This window comes from Emys orbicularis, chromosome 1 (genome assembly GCF_028017835.1).
Source record: "Emys orbicularis isolate rEmyOrb1 chromosome 1, rEmyOrb1.hap1, whole genome shotgun sequence".
In the NCBI taxonomy this organism is placed as follows: domain Eukaryota; kingdom Metazoa; phylum Chordata; order Testudines; family Emydidae; genus Emys; species Emys orbicularis.
Window position 1 is genome coordinate 326973311 of NC_088683.1, and position 18618 is coordinate 326991928.

The 18618-nt window shown below is 44.4% G+C and overlaps 1 protein-coding gene across 1 annotated transcript in view; it reads left to right on the forward strand.

The window, feature by feature from the left end:
- The window catches only part of MIPEP (mitochondrial intermediate peptidase), a 144126-nt gene extending 131009 nt beyond the window's left edge, over positions 1-13117 (forward strand). Inside the window, exons 18-19 of the mRNA XM_065420314.1 lie at positions 5789-5862; positions 12873-13117. Coding sequence (XP_065276386.1) covers positions 5789-5862; positions 12873-12970 — 172 coding nt within the window. The 3' untranslated portion in view covers positions 12971-13117. The remainder of the gene's footprint in view (positions 1-5788; positions 5863-12872) is intronic.
- The last annotated feature ends 5501 nt before the right edge of the window (positions 13118-18618 follow it).

The window sequence follows — 18618 nt, forward strand, 5'->3', positions numbered from 1 at the left end:
GGAGGGGGGGTACTCTGTGATTTTCCTGCAGGAGACCCATACGGATCTGGCCGCTGAAGCTAGCTGGTGGCTGGAGTGGGGGGACAGGGTCTATTTTAGCCACCTCACAGTTCGTACGGCTGGAGTGGCGACCCTGTTCTCCCCCGACCTACGGCCCGAGGTGCTGGGGGTCGCCGAGGCTGTGCCAGGCCGCCTGCTACACCTCCGGGTCCGCATGGAGGGGCTTGTGGTTAATCTCGTCAACGTTTACGCCCCGACATTGGGCCCGGAGAGGTTGTGTTTTTATCAGCAGGCGTCCGCCTTCCTCGGCACCTTGGATCCTCGCGAGTGCCTGGTCCTGGGCGGGGACTTTAACGCCACCCTTGAGGAACGGGACCGCTTGGGGACCGAGCAGCACCCAGCCGCCACGGATGTCCTCCGGGAGATCATCGAACATCACTCCCTGGTGGACGTCTGGCGCGACCACCACCCGGATGATGTTTCGACATTCACTTTTGTCCGGGTGGAGGTCCATCGGTCGTACCACTCCCGGTTGGACTGCATCTATATGTCACGCTTCCATCTTTCCCGGGCACACTCCTCCAGCGTCCGGCCGGCCCCTTTTTCAGATCACCATCTAGCCACCGTGACAGCCTCTCTCTGCGCGGAGAGGCCGGGGCCGGCCTATTGGCACTTTAATAATAGCTTGTTGGAGGATGTGGGCTTCGTGGCGTCCTTCCGGGAGTTCTGGTTGGCCTGGCGAGGGCAGCGGCGTGCCTTTCCCTCGGCGCGGCGGTGGTGGGACCTGGGGAAGGTGCGCGCCCGGCTCTTCTGCCGTGACTACACCCGGGGCGCCAGCCGACGGAGGGATGCGGCGATAGGGCAGTTGGAACGGGAGGTCTTAGAGCTGGAGAGGCGTCTGGCCGCCAGCCCCGGTGATCCATCCCTCTGCGGAGCGTGCCGGGAGAAGCGGGAAGAGCTCCGGACCCTCGAGGACCATCGGGTCCGAGGTGCCTTTGTTCGATCCCGCATCCGCCTCCTTTGGGAGATGGATCGCGGCTCCCGCTTCTTCTACGCCCTAGAGAAAAAGAGGGGGGCCAAGAAGCACGTCACCTGCCTTCTAGCAGAGGACGGCATCCCCTCACGGATCTGGCGGAAATGTGCGGGAGGGCCAGGACCTTCTATGCAGGCCTTTTCTCCCCGGATCCGACCGATCCTAACGCTTGCAGAATGCTCTGGGATGAACTCCCGACGGTCAGCGCGGGCGACCGAGACCGGCTGGAGCTGCCTCTCACTCTGGCCGAGTTCTCGGAAGCCCTCCACCGCATGCCCACCAATAAATCTCCGGGCATGGACGGGCTGACCGTGGAGTTCTACCGCGTGTTTTGGGACGTCCTCGGCCCGGACCTTGTCACCGTCTGGGCTGAGTCCTTGCAGGGCGGGGTCCTCCCTCTTTCGTGCAGGCGAGATTTACGGAATTGGCGTCCCATCTCGCTCCTCAGCACGGACTATAAAATCTTAGCGAAGGCCATCTCGCTGCGGCTAGGGTCCGTGCTGGCGGACGTGATCCACCCAGACCAGACCTACACCGTCCCGGGCCGCACCATCTTCGACAACTTGTATCTGGTCCGGGACCTCTTGGAACTCGGGTGTAGGGATGGTCTGTCGTTCGCCCTCCTGTCCCTGGATCAGGAGAAGGCGTTCGACAGGGTGGACCACGGGTATCTCCTGGGCACTCTGCGAGCGTTTGGCTTCGGGCCCCAGTTTGTGGGTTTTCTCCAGGTGCTGTACGCCTCCTCAGAGTGTTTGGTCAGGCTCAACTGGACCCTGACCGAACCGGTCAGCTTCGAGCGAGGAGTACGTCAAGGGTGCCCCCTCTCGGGCCAGCTGTATGCTCTGGCGATCGAGCCCTTCCTCTGTCTCCTTCGTAGGAGGTTGGCAGGGTTGGTTCCGCGGGAGCCGGAGCTGCGGCTGGTCCTGTCGGCGTACGCCGACGACGTGCTCCTCGTGGTCCAGGACCCGGGCGACTTGGTGCGGGTGGAGGCTTGCCAGACCATCTATTCGGCGGCCTCCTCCGCCCGGGTCAATTGGGTCAAGAGCTCTGGCCTGGTGGTAGGGGACGGGTGGCAGGTGAGCTCCCTCCCACCCGCGCTTCAGGCCATCCGGTGGAGCGCGGGTCCGCTGCTCTATCTCGGCGTTTACCTTTCTGCCACGCATCCGTCTCCGCCGGAGAACTGGCTAGGTTTAGAGGGCAGGGTGTCGGAGCGGCTCCGGAACTGGACAGGACTGCTCCGGTGTCTCTCCCTTCGAGGGAGAGCACTGGTGCTCAATCAACTAGTCCTGTCCATGCTCTGGTACCGGCTCACCACCCTGGTCCCGGCCCCGGGCTTCCTGACCACCCTCCGGACGTTGATTCTGGAGTTCTTTTGGTCAGGACTGCACTGGGTCTCTGCGGGGGTTCTCCATCTACCCCTGGAGGAGGGAGGGCAGGACCTGAAGTGTCTGCACGCTCGGGTCCACGTCTTCCGCCTCCAGGCCCTGCAGAGGCTCCTTTATGGTGCAGGTAGTCCGGCATGGAGCGTATTGGCGCACGCCTTCCTGCGCCGCTTCCGAGGGCTCCGATATGACCGGCAGCTCCTTTGTCTCCATCCGAGAGGTCTTCCGCGAGGCCTCTCCGAGCTGCCGGTCTTCTACCAGGACCTCCTCCGGACCTGGAAACTGTTTTCAGTGACCAGGTCCGTGGCGGCCACTGTGGGGGCAGATCTCCTCGCGGAGCCCCTGCTACACAACCCCCAGCTTCGTGTGCAGGTGGCGGAGTCCCCCATGGTGCGCCAGAGGTTGGTCCTGGCAGAAGTCACCAAAGTCGGAGACCTCTGGACTACGACCGGGGAGACTGGCTGGATCCCCTGACGCTCGCTCAGCGCATGGGGCTCTCCAGACCTCGTACTCCCCGGCGCGTACTTCAGGAGGTGAGGGCCGCTTTGCCGCCCGCTGCTCGGGACTATCTCGACCGGGTCCTGCGAGAGGGCACGCCCCGCCCACCCTCCACTCCGAGTCCTCCAGACCTTTTCATCGGGCCCCTGCCCCGTGGACCCAACCAGCCCCCTCCCCGTCCATTCGCCATGAGCCGGCTGCACCATCTGCAGCTGGTTCTGTTCCGGACCGCGCCAAGGAAACATCTATACACGCTCGTGCTCCATGTTCTTCATGTCCTCACCCTCGCGTCCCGCCCCGATACGAAGTGGCGGGACCTTCTGCCACCTCTGGAGGGTGAGGAGCCCCGGTGGGCCAGCCTTTATTCTGCTCTGATCCCGAAGCCCACCGGGGACATCAGTTGGCGGCTCCTTCACGGAGCCGTGAGCACGGGCGTGTACTTGGCGCGGTTTACCCCTATCCCAGACACCTGCCCCTTTTGCGGCGTGAGGGAGACCCTGGTGCATGTTTACCTGGAGTGCGCCAGGCTGCAGCCCCTATTCCGGCTCCTCACGGATATTTTGTTAAGATTTTGGTTGCACTTTTCTCCTCACCTTTTTATTTATGCACTCCCTATCCGTCGCCCCACAAAGTCGCGGGACCTCCTGGTCAACCTCCTTCTGGCCCTAGCGAAACTGGCCATCTATAAAACCAGAGTGAGGAGGTTGGCCGATGGAGTTTACTGTGACTGTGGGGCGTATTTCAGGTCCTCCGTTCTTTCACGTATCCGGGCAGAGTTCCTCTGGGCGGCGTCCACTGACTCCCTTGACGCCTTTGAGGAGCAGTGGGTGCTGTCCGGGGTTCTCTGTTCGGTGTCCCCGTCTGGTTCGCTTTGTTTGACCCTTTGACCTCACTTCTGTCCCTGTTCTTTTATTAGTTGTCCCCCGTAATTTTTTGGTCTCCAGGTCCTGTGGACCCCCCCTTAGGCTGGGGGGGATCCTTTAGCAGTGGGCGGGCTTCGCCTGCCCACTTTCTGGATCCCAATAGGTCTGGTCACTCAGGGAACAGAAAACTACTCATCCAGTGACCAGTATATTTGCCCTCTACCAGACTCCTGTACCCCACTGGTCTGGGTCTGTCACAATACCTATATTTGAAACTGTTTGCCTTAATTTGTAAAGCTTTTTACCTGAATGTGTTATATTTGGCTGATATCAGAGAATCTAACTGTTTGTTTGTTTTGTTTTGTTTTGTTTTGTTTTGTTTGTTGGATGAAACTTCCAGCTTATCTAGACAGACTACACTGGGGGGTATTGCTTATTTGTACTGAGGTAGCACAAAATTTGAACGTCTTGTGAGCTATCAAAATCTCACTACAATTGAGAAAGTACCTTTTAGAACTTTTGTCATCCATTTTGACATCTATTTTAGTTTTGGGCCAAAACTGTATTTAACATTCAAATAGTGATTTCCTAAAACAAGGAAGTTCTGTATTTGTTCAGGATGTGTGCCACTGGGCGGCAATAAGCAAAAACATCTCCTGATGCATTTAGAAAACTGTTATTTAAATGTGGCTAGAAGATATAGCAGTGTCGTTGTAGCCATGTCGGTCCCAGGATATTACAGACACAAAGTGGGCGAGGTAATATCTTTTATTGGACTTCTGTTGGTGAGAGAGACAAGATTTGAGCCACACAGAGCTCTTCTTATTTCAGAGCTAGTGACCAGTTCTGGTCCTTGGAGGGTCTCATTTAACAACCGAAAAGGCCAGCACAAAATATAAGCAAAACCTTTATCCCCTTTATAAGATTGACTCTCAGCTCAATCTTAGCTTATTTGTTCCATCTGAGTCCACTGCTTGCCTCTGTCCAGGGCCAAGCCCTTTACAAGCAGGTCCCTTTCCTAGAGTCCATGGACTAGAATCCTTCCCTAGAACTAGGTGTCTGCGGAGACCTGCCAACTGCAGCTCTTCTCCAGGAGAGCCCATATTTCTTGATAGACTGGGCTTCCTGCCACCATTTGGGAGATTTGTTTGCTGGGACCAGGCTTTCCTAGTGGCCTGCCAATTGTAGGTCTCATTGTTGAGATCTCCTCTCTCTAGGAGCGGAGTATACCTTCTAGGCTCCTTACCCCAGTGAGCTGTCCTGGGAGCTTCCTGTCCCTAGGAGCTCACCACCTCTCTGTGATAGCTGTATGTCTAGAAGCACTTTCTCCCCAAGAGTACCTAGCTTAACTAAGCTCGCATAACCTTTTTATTAGGTCCAGTGCTTATTTACTTTAATAACCACAGGGCAGTCAGTTACTCCCAGGTGGGCCTTCAGAAGGTAGTGGTGGGCAGACTGGGTTCTGATTCCCATGAAAGGGACCAGTCGCCCCATGACAGTGCAGAAGTGGGATATTGCATGCAGGTAAGGAAGAAAATCCACAGTCGAAATGGAATCATTAGTTCTTATTTGTATTATTTTGACAAATTGACTTTTTTCATTTTAAAATCTTACATCATATTCTTCTTCTTTGGATATATTGGCAAATGACAAATTCCAAACTGTTCTTACACCATAGCTAAGTGTTCTAAGCAGTTATATCAGAGACTTATTAATTTGCCCCTGACAACAGTGAAGACTTAACAAGTTCTTTGCAAAGTACAATATTGCATAAAAACAACATAGTTTTTGTAAATATTAATTCTATCTAGCTTAGTTCATTCTTGCATAATTTTAAATAGTGTGCATTTCTCTAATCAATATATGATGAAGGCAGCCATTGTCTAAAGGTGGCAGGTTTTATTAGATCTATAGCTGTGTCTATTCTGTAAAGAAACCAGAGACAAGTGTGACTGAAAGCTGAACGGGTTGTGTATGCAGGTGGCTGTAATATTATCTGTCTTTTCCTTCAGGGCAATGGGTGAGCGTTATCGCAGAGAGATGCTGGCACATGGCGGTGGAAAAGAGCCCATGCTCATGGTTCAAGGTAAAAGAAAAAGGAGGATTGTTTTGTGGCCTTCCTCCCCCTGTTCCGCCCTCTTTCCCCATTGCAAATATTAGTGGTTGCGATTAGATAGCAATAAATAATTTAAGAATATTTCCCTATCCAATCCTTTATACTTAACCAACGTTTTCATAGGATTTAGTAAAGGGGATATGTAGAGTAGATTTACCTAATTTAATAGACTAGATCTCAAATAATGCTTCATGGATCACTAGAACTCATGGTAATACCAAGAATGAAATATTTTGAGATCCAAACAGCAGGGGAATAAGGTGTTGGAAAGGAATCTCTTTCAGAGTGGTCCATAGAATTCAAAGGTACCAGTCAGATGCTCTGAAAAAGGAGAGATACACCATCATTAATTTTTTTTTTAAGTTCATTTTACTGATTTGTACCTATATATTAACTGAAAGGCCATCATTCTAAATATTGCTGATGTGGAAATAGGAAATCTTTTGTTCAGTGTCACTTTGATAGCACCAAAGCAGTTCAGGTAGTGTCAGCACTTTGATAATGCACTCTCAATGTAAAGGGAGGTTGAAGATTGTAACAAAATTTGGTTTTGATCAGTATCCCTCCTAGAATCCTCTTCTCGTATTTATTCCTTTTGGTGCAGACAAGAACATAAACTGCATTCTTAAATCAAGTCTCTGATTCAAATATTATTTGAATAAAGAAATCTACAAGATGTTTCCATTGATGCACATGAAACCATGCATAACTGCACATGAGTTTTCCCTTCTGTTGTGGGAGTACATCATTTTATTTGCTTATATTTCCAGACAAAAATATATTACTGTTGAGTTGCGGTTGAGAGTATGTATCAGTAATTTTAGGGTAAAATTCATTCCTGAAATTTATTCCCAAAAGAAGCATTATAATTTCAGGAAATTCAGCGTTAAGATTACATTTAAAAGAAATCCAAATATGTTTAAATATAGAAATGTACAGTTAAGGCACCCTGACATCCATAGCTCTGCCGTGCATAGGGGGCAGTATGGAAAAAAAGTCATATAGACTGTTGTAAGGAAAGCAGATAATGGGGGAGAAAAGTGAGCATGGTCACTTGTAAAATGTAGTCTATTTGCCTTTTCAAATTTTATTTAAATAAATGGAACCTTAAAAACTAAACTGAATCTTATTATGTCACATTAAGCACTATAATAGTAGAGCTGCATTTAGTCTGTTTGTACAGGCATAACAGTAATCAGATAACAATACCTCTTTCCTATTTGTCAGTATGAGCATAATTGATACTTGCAGTAAGAATGCTGAATAAACAATCAGCATTATGCAGTGATAAATTCACTGGCACCGTGCGTACTTACATAATTTTTTCTAGTTGTTCTTTAAGATGATTTTAAAAAGAGAGCTTTTAAAGATCGATGAAGTCATACAAATTAGCAGAGAAAATTGTCTCTTCTTTTCACTTAATGTAGGGTTCTTGTTTTAGTGCTAAAATAGTTCATCAAAAAAAAAAAAAAAAAGGGGCAAAACTTGTCCCAGTAGAGGGATGGAATAATTGTCACTGAAAATGAAAACCTTTATTGAAATGAAGTGGTCCAGTTTTGGTTTGTCACCCTGACTTTTCATTTTATGCCATACCCATGTGAGGTTAGGTAGTTCCTTTGCTTATCTTGCAACAGTTATGAATACTGTGGACTGTACATATGTGAAAGCTTTTTACTCTCCTGTCCCCATCATTCTATATTTAGTACAGAAATAAGATTTTAAACAGAAAAGTAATGTCAGCTACTCTGTGTTGTCATTCCTTAATATCATCCAGTTACCCTTTTCAGTGAGCTTTTTGTGTCTCTCTCACCATCCTCCTCTTCGTTAAGACATTCCAAAACACTGTTCCTCCAACTGCAGAAATGCTATTTCCACACACCTCCTCCAAATACATCCTTTACCACCAAGCAATAGTGACCTCTTGCTGACACTACTTTCTTATGGGGGAAGTTTCGGTATTCTCTGATAATAGGTGCCACATTTCACAAGTCTAAATTTTCTAGGCTCTGATTTCAAGATCTAACTTTTAGGTAGAGTTATGCTTGTGCAAGTCTGACTACTGGTTAAACACACACAAAGCTCTTCCCTTCTAAAGCACGTTAATGCACGTGTCAATGCTAAGCTGGCCATATTGAATCATTTCCATTGACTCTTTGGTAAAATCTCCTTCTTAATATGACACATTCTTTCACTTGTTTACTTTCTTCATTGCAGTGTTGTAGTGTTGCTTCTCAGATTGTATCGTCTTCTCATTTTTATTTTTTAAATGTTTAGATATAGCCCTAGCTTCAATCTTTCTCTGACATGATCCTTCAGATTCACTGATAAGGAAGATGTGGGACTCGATCCAACTTCCACTGAAATCAGTGGAGAGACTCCTTTTGGACTGGGCCTTTAATTAAGGACCTGAGATTTATACATCTGTTTGCTTGAATTTGAATCCCACCAGTAACAGCAACGTGCATTACTATTTTAAAAGATGCAGTGTCACCATGAAGTCCTTTCAAAATCTTCTCATGATGTTAACTCTGTTGCATGACCAATTATTTACTAGATACAAATATGTACTGTAGGAACCACAAATAGAAAATAACTTCAGCTGTTTTGTTCAAGAGGCCATCATTTGGTATTTAAAGAAAAAAATACAGTTATGACATAAAATCCATTCGTCCACCTCTGCCAAGTGTCAATGTAGACATTATTTGCTTTGCTTTGTATCATGAAATCCCAGTGTGCAGCACTTGAGAATAAATGGGTAGGATGGTGCTCAGGGGCCACATAGTGTAGTGGGTTGATCACACAGGTGGAAGCCAGACCTGACTCTTTGTCTAACTTACCATCTTCTAATCTTGAGAGAGAGCACAAAGCGGAGTTCAGAACCTCACTGTTCTTTGTCTTTGAAAATCTGCCTCCTAGAGACTGATTTTAAAAAGTGCACTTGCAAAATAGATGTGAAGTTGTGTTCCTAAGCCATTCATACAATGACTGTATTGTAGGCAGATACCTAATTATCCACTTCTGTGCACGAATACCCAATATACATGTGCAAAGTAATCACATATGCAAATTAGGCATGTAGTTGCTCCTGTGCAATTTTGCAAATCAGGCCCTTATTATCTCTGTTTCTCCATGTGTAAAATTGTACTCACCTCTTGGAGTTATTGCAAAGATTTTAGATAATATTTGCCCATCTCTTTTAATGTATAAGGAGCTTATATAAATGCTAGTGCTGTTATAATATCAGTTATGAACAGCAGTAGACATTGGCCGAAACTAAACAAGGCCAAAACAATTACGGTGTTTCAGAGGGACAGAGACCACAGGTTTTTTATAATTTTCCCAATTACAGGTGATTGAAGGTTATGGTTAACCATCCCCAGAAAGGGTGTGGTTAACCACAGGGCTGTAATGTGGAAGAGAACTTCAAAGCACAGAAGGAGAGCAACACAGCTGCCCTAGGCTTGGGAGAGACTGATCTGAAATGGGAGTCAAGCTGAAGTTATGAAATATACTCTCAGCTTAAAAAACTGCAACCGTCAGTCTTTGTGGATATCTCATTAAATAATTTAGACTGGAGTGTTGTGTGTGTACATATTGTAAAACAGATATTCATGGAGTTAAAAGCCAAAAGAGACCATTATGATCTTGTAGTCTGTCCTCCTCTGTGCAGTAATAGATTCAAACACTGCAGTAGGATTATTCTAAATTACAGTGTTTTGGATCTTTACAATAGAATCTCTAGTACTTTAGTTAATCAGGGTGTGCTCTTTTTGCATTGGTAGAATTTATTCTGCAGATATTCCTGATCCCGCCTCCTCTAGTACCTTAAAAGCAGCTGTTGTCACAGGGCTGGGTGCTGTTGAAAGAACAACCACCATGCAGTATATCATTGCAGTGATAAATGAGAGACGTCCATTTGCATTCTCAAATGATGCAACTACTGTGTAGAGGGCCAATTAAAATTACGATTGTGTGTCTGATTCCAGAATCTTGAAGATGGGTATTTAAAATAATTTATTTGGAACAAAATCTGGTACTTTTCTTTCCTTTTTTTATGGTCCTTTTAACCAATTTTGAATCTACATTAATATCCTTATGTAAGCCAATTTGAAATAATTCACAATGATTTTTAAAATAAGGTTTTTTAGACTGTTTAGCTTTATAAACATCCAACTATATTATAGTGTTCCCTTTAGTCACACATTTTATAATTTCCATAGGGTAGAATTTTTACTGTGTTGCTATTGTACTAAGGTAAGAAATAAGATTTACTTGAAGGTAATTCCTAGCATCGCTCTTCGTTCCTTTTTTGAAAAGCAACCGGTTCTGTATTTGTTTTTCTTTTTTCTTTGCATACCTGGTTGTCAGTTTTTCAAGGAGAATTGTCAGTGGTCTATAAGTTTGTCAGCTAATACTTTTGACACCCTGGATGTATGTCCTCTGGACAGGCTGATTGTGTTTGTAATGAATTTTTAAAGTATTTTCTTACATATTCTTTGTCCATAGTTATTTTTACATGATATCAGAAAAGTCAATGTATCCTGTTAACATGCTCCTGATCACCCTTTCCCATGGAAAATCTGGCAGGAAGGGGGTGCAGGGTACTGGGGAAATGGTTCTGTTAGAGGGACAGGCCATAGGGATTTTAGTGGCTTGACTGCCCCTGTTCCCCTCACACAGCTAAGTTGCAATGGAGCCGTGCTTGCAGGCTTGTCAGTTGGGAGCTGCCCCTTGAGGCCTCCTTACAGGGGTATTCCCACTGCAAAGAGAGCTGCTGAAAAATAGTACCAGCTTTGGCTGTATTGTTCGGGGCGAGGGGGGGTTCTCCATGGCTGATAGTGTGGCAATATACTTGTCCTCCAGCCAGCCCAACTCACTTGGGAGGAGGAGACCCACACACAGAGTGAATCCCTTCCATGCACAGAGCAAGTATCTTTGGGATAGAGTCAGACATCTTGCTGTTTGCAGGTCTTCATTCAAGATGGAGTTTGTTTTTCCATCCACCATAACTGATTTGTACAAACAAGTAGGTCTTTCTCTAAGCCACACCCATATACTGTACTGCAAAAGTCGCTCAGTTGTCTTTATGAACTAAAGGTGCAAGCCACACCCTATTGTGCTAAAGGGAAAAGTAATGAGTGTGTCAGGTTGTTAAAAATAACCATTTTTCTGCTCCTTTTGATATTGAAAATATCTGAATAGAAGTGTTACTTGACTGCATTTTAATTCTATCTGCAGTGTGAACCTTTTCTTTTTCTTTTAATGCTTGATATTAATCAACTGTGTCATGGCAGTTCATGTTGACACTTGCAATATACACTTAAACCTAATTAAAATCAGGATGCTGTGAGATCCTAACTAGGAAAGTCTTTTAGTAACCATCCAAAATTGCCTGGAGACTTTCTTTCTTCTTGCTTTTTGAACTATTGTATTTAGCAATTACTTAACATACAAGAAACGTCTAATGAAGCCAGTTGGCTCCAGTCAGATTTTATTACAAGATGCACTGAAAGATTTTGTTTTTCATAAATGCTGCAATTATTATTCCCACTGAAACCAAATGGTCTAAGGATGTAAAAGAATGTAAGAAGATGTGCACTATGTGTGCCTATAGTAAAGGGTTGAGCAAGGTTATATTTACATTGGCAGTTTTGTCAGTAAGAATGTGAATCACTTCAAAGAACCACAGAGTTTATATTTTACACTAACTGGCTCTGAATTAGCTGTTTTTGATGTTTTCCAATACAAGTAATGTAATTTCCTTTTAAAGTGTTTAAAATATTAATAATTGATAAACTCACACAATGCAAACTAATGCATTTTTATTACAGCGAAACAGCTGAAAATAATTTAGACAGTATATTCTGATGCTTTATAGAAAACACGTTTTTTCCTTTAAAAAATCCATTTTGAGTTGACTGTTTAAAATCTAAATTCCACTGCACACAGGGAAACTTTCTGATTTGAACAGATAGAATCTTCTTGGTTAATCAGATTAGAGCAAGGCAGTTAATTGAGATGACATGATTTATTTTTCCCCCCCAAGCAAAGAATCTGCAAAATTTGCAAGTAAAATTTTGTATTCAGGAACAATACTATAGAGTCTTTACAAAGACTAGACATTTCTAAATTTGTGTAAAATAGGAACATAATTCTTGTATTATGAAAATTAAACAAGCTTAAACCCACATGATCTTATTATTTAGTCAGCACTATAAGGGTGTGACGCATTTAACAAGCCAGTAAGAAATGGTCCCCACCTTCAAGAAAGCTTGATACATGTTTTGCAGGATTGAGCCTTAAATTTGGACATAATAGGACAAGTGAAGACAAGAGAAATGAGATAGGGAGAGGAGAAGGTGTGACAGGATTTATATCTAGAAGGTTATGTGACATGCTTAGGTTATGCATGTATATTAATGATGGGGTGGGGGGGCGTTAATACCATGAGGGTTGTTAGAGAATGTGGAAGAGAAAAGGAGTTTTCCAAGGGATAAAATGTAAATCCATTTACAGTTTGATTTTTATATGTAGTACGTAGTGACAGTTTGATCATCTGGCATTTCTAAATCAGAGTAGGAAGGATGGTCTAGTGGATAGGGTGCTGACCTGAGACTCAGTAGATCTGTGATCAGTTCCCTGCTCAGCCACAGATTTCCTGTGTTACCAAAGTCATTTACTCTATTCTGTGCCTCATTTCCCTATCTGTAAAATGGGGGTAATACTTCCTGGCTCACAGTGGTGTTGAGAGGATTGTGAGGCTCTCAGATACTATTGTGATAAGGGCCAGATAGCTAGGTAGGAAGTAGATTGATTAAATAATCCCCATGTAGAATGGTCGCATGCTTCCTGGTGAAAAATCATGACAGCTGTACTGGAGCAGTTCAGTATGACACACACAAATTAGTTCAGGTAAACATTGTCAAGGCTTTCATGTTGGTGCGATTCTCACTGCGAGTTTCTTGTGCTCCTTTCCATAGGTATGCTTCAGAAGTCTCCTTCTGTTGAAGACTTTGTGGACGCCCTTGTTTCAGACTTGGATCAGGACTTTGAAACGTTCTTCATGGACTCAGAATAACATGGAACTGAACTGATTGTTTTTTGTTTCACAGCTGTTCATTGAGAAGTAGAAACAAATAGCCACGGCAGTACTATGTCCATCATTGTTAAGACTGGTCCTCTATAAAAACAAAGTTATTATTTGTAGAATCTTAAAATAAATAGTTTGTTTTAATGGATTGTATGTGGTTTTATTTAAGAAGATGATGGGCTAATGTTTCAAGTGGACTCGTAGAAAGAAGACTGTTGGGAATATGCTCTTTGACATGTACCTTATGAGTGTGTGGCTATCTGGAAATCCAACCCTTCACCAAGATGGGTGGTAGGAATGAGACCTCTTTCAGTACACAGTTATTGAATTCGGGGGAGGGATAGCTCAGTGGTTTGAGCATTGGCCTGCTAAACCCAAGGTTGTGAGTTCAATTCTTGAGGGGGCTACTTAGGAATCTGGGGCAAAATCAGTACTTGGTCCTGCTAGTGAAGGCGGGGGTCCCTTCTAGTTCTAGGAGATAGGATATCTCCATTAATTTAAATTTAATTTATTTAAATTTAGGATTAGCACAAAACTATCATGACTCAGGGTTGTTTGCATGGTTCCTTCTCACCTGCCTACATCAGTACTTGTCAAGCTTTTTCACCCTATTCTTTATAGAAGACTATGGGATGTTCTGCATCAGAGGAAGGGAGAGAAACAGCCTGATTTGCTGTGCAGAGAAGAGAAACTGGGGAGAAGTGAGGATGGGAGCCTGTATGGGGAATGGAATGAGGGCCGGGGAGCATATAGGGAAAGAAAAAGTTGAGTGAAGGAAACGCTAAGGATGTGGAGGGAAGAAAATTTTTAAGAGAGCGAAAAAAAGCATGGAGAGAGAGAGTGGGTTTCCTAAATTATTTCAAAATGGAGGAGTGGCATAGAGAGAGTAAGCAAAAGTAAGAGAACAAAGACTGAGTTAAGGACTAAAAGTATGTATCCAAAAAGAGAAGTGGAATGAAGAACTAAGGGACAAACACCAAAATGGAATTCAGCTTCATGACAGGGAGAAAGAAAAGACAAACTTAGAAAACAAAGGACTTGCAGGAGGAAATAGAAAAGGGAAGAGATGACAGAGAACGAGAGTTGGGTAAGGTATCAGGTGTTTAACATAAAAAAAAATATGGGGAGAAAGTGGAAGAAGAGAAAAAAAGCTGTTAATTTATTTTTCATTTATGGGACAAACCGTAATTAAGTCGTATTTGATATAGCTTGTGAAATAAGTCACAATTTTACATGCATTGAAAAATGGTGTCACATCTTGGACGCTTTCCCTCCCACTTTGGTACTCATTGGATGCTTGTGATGTTGAGGTACAGTCGAACCTCAGAGTTCCGAATGCCTCAGGAATGGAGAAAGCAACAGAGGGTCCTGTGGCACCTTTAAGACTAACAGATGTATTGGAGCATAAGCTTTCGTGAGCGAATGCCCACTTCGTCAGACGGAATGGAGGTTGTTCATAACTCTGAAATGTTCGTAACTCTGAACAAAACGTTATGGTTGTTCTTTCAAAAGTTTACAACTGAATATTGACTTAATAGCGCTTTGAAGCTTTACTATGCAGAAGAAAAATGCTGCTTACCCTTTATTTTTTTAGTAGTTTACGTTTAACGTAGTATTATACTGGGATTTTTTGTTTTTTGTTTTTTTGTGTCTCTACTGCTCCCTTATTGCGTACTTCTGCTTCTAAATGAGGTGTGTGGTTGACTGGTCAGTTCATAATTCTGGTGTTTGTAACTCTGAGGTTCTACTGTGTGTGTTCAGGACATTTACTGGTGCTTAAATTGTTAGTACAGCAATCCTATTCCTAACTGATATTTAACTATTTTAAACCATGTGTAATTTTAATTAAATATGGAATTTCTTTGCTGACATAGCAATATTGGGTACATTTTCAATAGTGGTCAACATGTTAACTCCTGTGAGTGTAGTCTGTTTCATATCTAATGTATTACATTCTGTACTTATTTTATCCCTAAAGAGGAAGTGTGTGCAACTCTTTTAAATTTACCATACTGTAGTTAAACATTTTTTATAAAGTAAATGAGGAAAAAAAGCATTATTAGGAAAATTAGACTATTTGCTCTGGATTTAGATGCCAACACCACCCACCCACATGTTATGAGGACTCAGACTTCTCAAAGGATACCATAATAAGCGTCAGCATTTTTGTATTAATTTAGATGGAATATATGGGCCAAAAGCGTTAACATAACCAGTCACTTTACAACGTTGAACAGTGTTAAACAAGGTTCAGGGTTCAGTATGCAGAGACCTCAGCTTGCTTAGTACCATGGCAAACACACCATTAAAAATCCTTTTAACCTTTTATTGAAGAAACTGAAAAGAAGGAAAAACAGTTAAAGCATTTGAAATGTAGAGTGTTCTTGTTTTAGCAAGATTCCTTGTTCCCTTTCCCTGTAGCTGGAGAGAGTTTTAGAAAGAAAAAAACACTTTATGACAGACAGCCTTTTAGATGATATCAAAGATGGTAATAACTGTCAGCCCACGTAGTGTTTAGTATTCAGCTGGTGCTCGTATGGGTGGTGATGGCATCTGGATATCACCCTCTCTGGTCTGGTCGCCTCTCAGGATCAGGCCTGGGATTTTAAGAGATTGTGGGGGTGGCAACAACTCACTCTAGTAGCATCCATCTGTTCTTCTTTTTGTTCCTTTTTATTCTTTTGCACCCTTCCCACAAAATCTTTCTTTTAAGGACCCGGAAAGGGAGTGATGGGTGGAATAGATCATCTCCTCATTTTTTTGTTGACCGATTAGGCCTTATATCTGACATACTAATTCTGGCTCTTTAACTTCTGGCTCCATATCTCCTTTTTTAAACAAGCATAATTTCAACACAGTCCTTGAATTATATCAACTTGGCCTTTTTATTTAGACTAATTCAGTTATTCTGTCTCCCTTTCGTACCTCTCTCCATCAACATTGTTGTTATAGGTTATTGTACCATTTAATGAACGTTTGCATACTTTTTACAGTTGAGCTCACAATTTGGGTAAATTTGTAGGCCCAGTTGTCACAACAGTATACCAACACTTCATGGAATATTTCAAGGATCTCCGGATGCTGATTTGAATTACGAGATTGGAGTAATTAATATTCTTTTACATGTTTTCTCCAGAGGATCAAGCTATCAGTGTTTATCCAGGTCAACATGTTTGAATAACTGATTATGATAGAGGGAGGGTTTGTACAGCACAATGGGATCCTGATCTTGGTTGGGGCCAATGTTCCCTCTAAATTGCACACACGCGTGGCCACACAACATTCTTGCATACACTACACATGGCACAAACCGTGCCGCCCATTTAGTCCACAGATTGTCATGGTCCGTAGAAGGCCCATATACTGTCACTGTTGGGGTTTGGACCCCGCTCAGACAGAGAGTGAGAGATGGAGGCTGAAGAGGGCCCTTGGGTGGAGAGGCGGGGAGGGAAGAAATAGGTACGTTCCTGGGAAGGGTGAGGGGAGAGTGCAGAGTACTCATGCTAGTGAGGAAAATGCAGGGGCTTGTGACCACAGCGTGAGGTTGACAAAACAGACTCCGCTTTCCCAGTCAGGTTGGACGCCACAGCCAGGCCCTCGTCCTGTGGCCCTGCCCTTAGAGTTATGGCTGATTACCTTGAGTTTCTCATTCTGCAAAGAGGATGTTTTTTCACAACAGAGTGGACCTGAATTAGTTTTCACTCAAATTCTTAGCTTTTGGGGTTGCTAATGGGGAAATAAATAAAACTAATAATTCCAGCTTTGGATTTTTGCAAAGAAACAATTTGTCAACTCCACTGATTTTTATTTTGTGAATATCTTTGGGAAATAAAACAGTAGACATGATCAAGTCTCTTGAGAATGCATTGTATAGCCACTGTGCTGCTCATTATAGAAGAGGAAATATGATTCTAAATGAAAATTTCTCCCTATTTTATATGGTGTTTCCAAAAATGTTTCCAGCTGTTCAAATGACTGATGCATTTTCCTTTTTTTTTCTTTTAGGAACTTTTATTTTCCAGCAAATACACATGTTTTCAGTAATCTGAGATCTCTCTTCTGACCAGCAGTGCAACTCCCCTTAAACAACAAAACCGCTGTAATTCTTTTCCAAATTTTACCATTGGGGCTTCCAAACTAGCTACCCAAAAATTTTTTTTTGTTAACATGGTATCTTGGAGTCATATTTTAATCTCAAATTGTGCTGTATTCTTGATTTAGCGGCTATAAAATTATAAGCCTTTCAGGGGAGGGATCATATTTTTCTGCTGTGTGCACAGCATCTAACACAGTGGGGCCCCAACTGGGCTTCTCCCCAGCCCCAAAAGATCCACTGCCATGCCCACAGTCTTTTAGGCGGTTTTATTGTCTCAAACTTAAGCAAAACAATCAAAAACAGTTCTTCAACTCACCCTGAGCTGTTACTCCCAGGGGATTTTTCCCCCTTAAACCTCGCAGGTTCTCACTGCCTCCCCTCCCAAGGAACTCTGGGCAGTACTGCCGCTGCTCCTGCTTCCTAGCTGTGACTCGCAAGGTCTCTCCTCTCCTCTAGGTCCAGGTGCCCTCTTTTAAAGCTCATTTGGGTCAGCTGATGCAGCACAGGTGCACTGGCTCTGCTGCCACTGAAAGCATGAACTAGTATCAATTCATGAATTTGCCACGGGTCAGTTAGATTTTTATATATAATAAAATATAATAGATATATAATAGAATCCAATAGGATATCCTCTTTTTGAGTGATGGCCCCATGTGTATTCCACTACTCATTCTCTGTGAGCGACAAGCACCAGCAGTGCCTCTACTGCCTCAGCGAGGCACACATCACAGCTCGCTGCTCCATCTGCAAGTCCTTCCTGCCTCACACCTGGGAAGTTCAAGAGCTCCGCCTCTGTAAATACTTTGATGGAGGAAGCCATGAGACTGAGGGCACACTCGGATCTGGGCCTGGGAGCCTCTCCTGTACAACGACCATCACCGGCAGCGAGCACCACTTCGAGTACTGCCCATGCCCCAGACCCGACGGTACCGAAGGACAAGTCCCAGCATGAGAGTAAAAAACACTCTTATGGGATCAGGAGCAGATCCCTGCTGCGGACTGCTCCCAACTGCTGCATATCCTCCTCGAGCCGGGCCCGGTCAGGTGAGATGTTGCGCATGAAACCAGCTGGACCAGCACCCAACCTTCCCTGTGTGGAGGGTACGGCCAGGCAAAAACAAGATCCAAAAGTACCGACAGCAACCTCAGTACGCAGGTATTTAGAATGCTCATGGGTACATGCACCGCCTGTTCCACCGGTACCTCTGTGCCACCCAGACAGGCCAGCTCCACAGATGCCACCATGCCACTTTGGCATCTCCAAAGGTACACCATGGACTTCCGGGCACTCTGGGCCTTTCCTGTCTCCGGAGGAGCTGATCATACACTACCCAAAGTCTCCACTCCTATCCAGCCCCCCACTCACCTGTGACATCCTCACTCCAGAGGATGAACCTCTTCTACTGTTCCTGGAGAAGCCCGCCCCATTGCTATACCGCAGCCCTCCGGTACTGATGAAGATGGTTCCAGCAAGGGAAGAACCGGAGTTGGAGTAGCTTTCGGAGCCAGAACCCTCGTTCTCCTGGGTGTGATGCTGGAG